The sequence below is a fragment of the Pygoscelis adeliae genome, unplaced genomic scaffold, assembly GCF_000699105.1.
Source record: "Pygoscelis adeliae isolate BGI_AS28 unplaced genomic scaffold, ASM69910v1 Scaffold81, whole genome shotgun sequence".
NCBI lineage: Eukaryota > Metazoa > Chordata > Aves > Sphenisciformes > Spheniscidae > Pygoscelis > Pygoscelis adeliae.
In genome coordinates this window covers 193,349-199,496 of record NW_008824005.1, presented here as the reverse complement: position 1 = coordinate 199,496, position 6,148 = coordinate 193,349, and the positions used below count along the sequence as shown (strand labels likewise).

Sequence of the window (6,148 nt, the reverse complement as noted above, 5' to 3'; positions counted from 1 at the left end):
ATGTAAAAAGTAAATATGAACAGTTAATTTTCCTGGGCGCAAATATTTAAAACTTTGAATTTAATTGCTGTTCCATCTCTCTTTTTCTAGTTATCCAAGTAGGTATCATCCTTTCTTCATTTCCCTGTGATTATTAATATTTGCTTATAAAATTCTATCACAGTTGTGCAATATTTTCATAGGCACAAGCAAGCTTATAAGGAAGTTCAGACTGAAATGCTTTCTTTTAACACTTTGATGTTTTGATACACAACATTCTAACCCCATTCAGCAAGTTTCCCTATGAAAAAAGAAAATATTAAGACTATTCAAATACGTATGTCTTTTCCTATTGCTTCATAGCTAGTGCCAGTGACCCTTGGTATTTGAGGTAAATGTAAAAAAAAAGAAGATAATTGTTTGCTTCAAGAATATATTTAATTTATGGACATGTAATTGGAAATTACTTCCTGATCAGGTTTTTCTCCTTAGGACAGTTTCTCCTAAGCTTAGGACCTAATGTCTGTTAATGTAGGAAACTGCTCTCTATAGCAGAATCCTGGGGAGAATGTAGGCAATGCAGCAGCGATCAGTACTTTTAAGACCACTGTCTTCGAGAATCTTGTGGCAAAGATATCGGCAATCCAACCCAATTCTTGTACTGTATTTATACATTGGACATAAATATAAGGAACACAGGGATTGCCAGCACACCTGCATAGAAATTCTACCTGAAAGCATCTCTATCTGTCCCTAAAGAGTGAATAAATTAAGATCTTACCTTTTGTGAGACAAGATGAATGGCTTGCTGACTGGAAGCTGGTCAGTACTGTAAAACAGAATTAGGAACTTCCTTCTTACTGCTGCACAGAATTCCAGAGAAAATCCAGACAGAAAACATATGGATGCCTTGAAAGCAGAGTGAAAATCCCAGCTGACACTGGCAGTCCCCCATTGAATGAATGTGTCTGTAGGAATGCGCTGGTGCTTGTGGAATGCAGGGCCAGTTTCCCTTCATCCCCCACCTCCCCAGTCCAAAGCCTCTGACACTCTTACCTTAGAGATTTCTGAGGAAGGACAAGACAGACTGATCCCAGGGTACTTTTATAGGGTCTGATCTGCATACGTAGCCACCACCTCCTCTTTCTTAGGTCAAAACATTTTTGGCAATCTTAACTCCTAGCAGAATTGCCATTCATATTAGAAGTGAATGGATATAATTAGACATAACAGGTCTGTGAATCAATCTCCTATAAATAATTTGACAAGAGAGCCTGAGAAGGGGGGAAGCGGGAGGGTGTGCTAAAGGAGATGAAAGTGGCTACATTGGTACTGTAATCCATCGGATGCTGACTTGAGCAGAGAAAGTGGAGATTAAGAGCCAGTATATTGTAATAGGAAACATGTAGGGATGGAGAGGTGAAGGCACAGGCTCCTGCATGCTGCAAATGCTCTGAGTCTGCAATGTGGAAAAACATGACAAGTCCTACTGAGATGTAGGGCCATTGCTAGAGGAAGGAAATCCCAATGCAGGAGGAAGCATCTGAATAGGAACAGAAGTTGCGGGAGTGAGAATCAAGGGATGATATGAACGACCAAGTAGTGAAATGGACCAGAGACAAAGCAAGAGAAGGGAGGAAGGGTGAGGCTGAAGGTAGTGATAAGGAATGATATGTGATTAAGGAAGAGGAAGTAAATAGGGCTGTGATTCCAAGAGGATAACAGCAAGTCACCATAGACACAAGGACCAATAAAAGGGCAAAACAAGTCAAGTCTAGAGTTGAACATAGAAGCCTCTAAGACTGAGGTCACTGAGTGAGATCCCAGAGGAAAGGCATAGAAATCCAACTCTTGTTTCTGGGGCTGAATGTTTTCAAAGATCATATAAACAGGACTATGGAACCGTTGTACTGAACTTAAGACATGTATCCCACTGGAAGCAGGAGAAATAGGTGCCGTCTCAACATAGGGGAGTCATTCAGCACTACTTTTGCAGGATAAGTGTGCTAGATGGAGGGAAGGATTAATAAATTTACATTCTCTAGAAGAGAAACATGTCCTATGCTAGTCTGGAAGTAAGGCAGTTAATGTTAGAAGGAGCTGAACCCCACGCTAGGATGTGAAAAAAGCCTATCTATTGTGCTGATCCCGGGGTGTTCCCTGCCCAGATTAGGGAGGGGGTTACACATGTTCTGCCACAGCACAAGGAGGGGAGTGGTGAAGAGCGCAGTGGAATATTTTGCTTTATTGAGAAAAAATTTCATCCCTGTGCAACAGATCTTGATTTGTTGGTTTTTTTTTTCATGTGTTGGTCTTCATTTTCCAAATTACAGTTCCTATGATAAACAAGGCAATCTGAACTGAATCACATGTCAGCAGCTTCACCTGATCCCATAGCGTACTGCCTCCCAACTTACAGCACCTGTTGTGCTCCACTCCCTCTTAGCATCACCTACTCAGAGGTCTGGATAAGGAAGTGAGGAAATTCCTTCCTCCTCTTCTCTCAGCTGACTGTGTCTCTGTGATGGCACTGTAATCCTGGGGGTGGGGAGGAAATCGGCAGAGATCAGCTTCACATTTGGAGTAAATTCACACTGAAGAATAAGACTGAGGCCTATGGTTTAACCCTTACAGCTAGATCCTCACCTGAGTATAAAACACCACCTCTTTCATGTCTTTAATGCAATTACATTGTCTGAGAACTGGAATTCACTGTGAATTTCAGGTATTTCAATGACTCTGTATGTTGCCTCATCTTACTGGTGCATGTGGTTTTGACCAGGATTAAAATTGGCTAAAAAAAAAAGAAAATCTCATGGTTTTCCCACAGTCATATGTAATATTGGCATAAAGCTGGCAGCTGGCTAAAAGTCTTTATTTGCAAGATATTTTCAAATAGAAAAACAATAATCCATAACTTTTTGAAGACTCAAAAGGACTTACGAGAAATAATTTTTCAAAGTATTTTTCAAAATTACATTGAAATTGAAAACGTCCACAACCTGTAACATTTTTCTTGGTCTGTTTTCACTTACATTTTTCCCTTGCTCTTGTTTGTGTTTATGTTGCTAGTCAATATAACAGAATACAATGTGACTATTGTTTTTCTATCTGTATGTATTCTTGCTTTTGGTTTTTCCTTTCTGTCATTTTAAAAGCAAAGTTTTCTTAATTTGGAAAAACTCTGTAACTGTCAAAGAAAAATGAAACTGTGACTTTCTGAATTGGAAAAACTTCAAAAAAATACAGACAAGTAAAAACTGGAGGTCAAGAAAAAGGTGTGTGTGTGCATGTGTGTCTGGGGGATTAAGCCTTGTATATAATTTATTTTGCTACTTTTGGTAGTAAAAGAAGAAAAGTCAAAATAAAAAAAATTAATTGTGGCAGCTCATAAAAAATGCATTTTTTTCCTCCTCCAAAATGTCAGGAAATCTTGTCCTTTAATACAATGGTTTTGTTTCAATCAAGCAGAACAAAAACAGCCACAAGTTTTCACAGCCTCTCACAAAATGTATTTTAGCATTTTTTTTGCCAGCTATAATATTCTCTCAGGGCCTCCCCTTCTCTACCAAATCCACTGCAACTCCCTCCCTACTACCTGCACAAGTATAGTCCTCCTACTGTATACATTCACTCCCCATTTGCTCAAGTCTTCCATCAACAGCAACCCTTCACAACAAACTATATGCAGACATGCTCTCGTACCTGTGAGCTAGGAGTCTGAGATCCTGATGGAGCTTGAGCTAATGGAGTCTGGAGAATGATTCAGTTGTCCTAGTGTGGTTGCCTACATTAGAGTGGAACAAAACATTTGCTTGACTCTAATAGTAGTGTCTACAATGGGAATTTAGACATTCAGCTCACTCACCAACATAGTCATTTAGGCATGAAGGTGACTAAATGTAGATACTTGAGTTTGGAATTGAATCTCACCCACACATGTAACAAACCCAAACCTAGTACTGCCCATCTATCCGTCACTGAAATTTCTCTCCTTGTGGCCGATTCCTGCTCATTTTGCCCCTTTATTCATTCTGAGGGTGTCTACACTGGCAACAGTTACTGAAGCTAAAACTGCTGCACTGCTGCTTGAGAAAGGGGAAGCAGCAGCTGTCTGAGCACAGAGGAACCTATAAATCCTTCTAGAAAGGCTGCAGTGAAATGGGAGCCCTGAGCAGCCTCTTCAGCCAGCTCTCAGACCTGTTGAAAGGTGGTGGCTTCTTCAAAAGGAAAATGTTTGAGGCACTTATAAAGGACAAGTTTTGCTTATTGAGCATAATGGCAAAAACTATGCCAATAAAAATTTCTCCTTTGTATTATAACTAGTTCATGCTTTACCTTTATACCATGTTCAGTTTGGGCTAACAATGCAGCTTTCCAAGAAGTCAACGATGATGAATTGTAATCCCTGATAAACGTCAGCCAGAGAGCAATTGCAACTGATCGCTGCTGAATATTCACTAAAAAAACTACTACAAACTGAAGGGGCATGAAGACTAGCTTATGTATGATACATTCCAGAAAAAAAGAATAAATGCATATAGAGGACAAAATAAATTATTTCCCATTTTAGGCATACTCCAGAATGTCTGGGTGCCTATTGATGTCACTGATACTTTCCTATCTACCATCACCAGTACTACATAGGCAATGTCATTTCTGACTGGTAGAAGAAAGGACTAAACAAGCATCATACTTTTCTTCATCTCCTACCTCTGACAGGCTCACCCCATGCTCCCCTCCCTCATCCTGCTGCCCCAATGCAGAGGTTGCAGCCAACCTTGACGGGCACCATGTCTAAGCAGAAGACCCCAGAGGCAGGGGTTGCATTGTGGATGGTCTGTGGGGCTCCAGCAGTGTAACCAGCGTCCACGCTGCTGTGCAGCACTGCCACAAGGACAGGCACATTGGCGGCGGGGCCCTGAGCTGGCCGGTGGGGCCCTCGGCCTGCCCAGGCCTGTGGCAGGCTGTGCCATGGGCAAGGAGACCGGACCAGAGCGGGTTTGCATTGGGGATGGTCGGTGGGGCTCCAGCAGTGTAACCAGCGTCCACGCTGCTGTGCAGCACTGCCACAAGGACAGGCCTGACATTGGCGGGACCCTGAGCTGGCCGGTGGGGCCCTCGGCCTGCCCAGGCCTGTGGCAGGCTGTGCCATGGGCAAGGAGACCGGACCAGAGCTCAGGCACGCGCTGGGTGTGAGGCATCAGGGGCAGAGCACGGGGTGACCAAGGTTGAAAAAACAGTGAAAAGAGAAAGGGAACTACTGAAATTCCCAGAGAGATGAATAGACCACCGAAAGGGGTTTTAAAACCAGCTCGTAGCTGGCATTCACTGGCCTACCTCCCTGCACACTTCCCCTGGCAGAGCCCTTGTCCTCAAAAGCCAACCAGGGAGATGGCCATTGCCCCACAGGAGAGGGTGGCGAGATGCACTGATGGAGGCTTCCCAGTCTCTCCTGCTGTGCTCGACCATCAGCTGCCTGCCTCCCACTGCTCTCCTCCTATGCCCTGCTTTTGTGGTAGAGGAGCTGGATGTAGGTGAGCAGCTATAGGGTGAAATAAAAATGATCTCTTTCCTGGTGCATAGCCAAACAAGTAAGTGCATTAGCAGAACAGTTTGTTCACCTCCTGCCACCCTTTCCGAAATGTGGCTGGTACCAAAAACTGTGATGTATTAATGGAGGTCTCTGATGAACCCTTAGAATACCAGGGCATATGTTAGTACACTTACACATCTTGCGATGGGTGATGCTTCTTCTCACTGCAGTTGGGTTGTGTTTAGCATTACCAGTGTCACAGGGAAAACAGGTGCTGCTCGTACAAAGGGTGCCACAATAACCTGAAGGGTTCAAGGGGGCACTAAAAACACCAAAGATGCTCACCTGTGGTGGATCCTGAACTTCCATTTCTAAAATGGATGGAGTAGTGTCCCTTCCTGACTCCAGCTGTCTTCTGCTGCCCAAATGTTATTTACATATTTTATTAAGAACCCTTAGCATTTGAAGGCTGGCTGGAGGAAAAGATATCCAAAAAGGACACATGAAGGTCAGCTAGGGATTGACAATTCCGGTGGGATGATCAAAGATGTTTAGCACTTCCTTTAAATAAACAGCAAGTTTGAAGTAGTTGCTAAAGCTTGTCACATATGCCAAAAATACCGAACAAGTCAA

The 6,148-nt window shown here is 42.9% G+C and overlaps 1 protein-coding gene across 1 annotated transcript in view; it reads right to left on the bottom strand.

The window, feature by feature from the left end:
• Positions 1–4,723: 4,723 nt before the first annotated feature.
• Positions 4,724–6,148, bottom strand: part of LOC103918437 (myosin-3-like) — a 12,302-nt gene continuing 10,877 nt past the window's right edge. Inside the window, 1 exon segment of the mRNA XM_009325752.1 lies at positions 4,724–4,946. Within this exon segment, the coding sequence (XP_009324027.1) occupies positions 4,724–4,946 (223 nt within the window).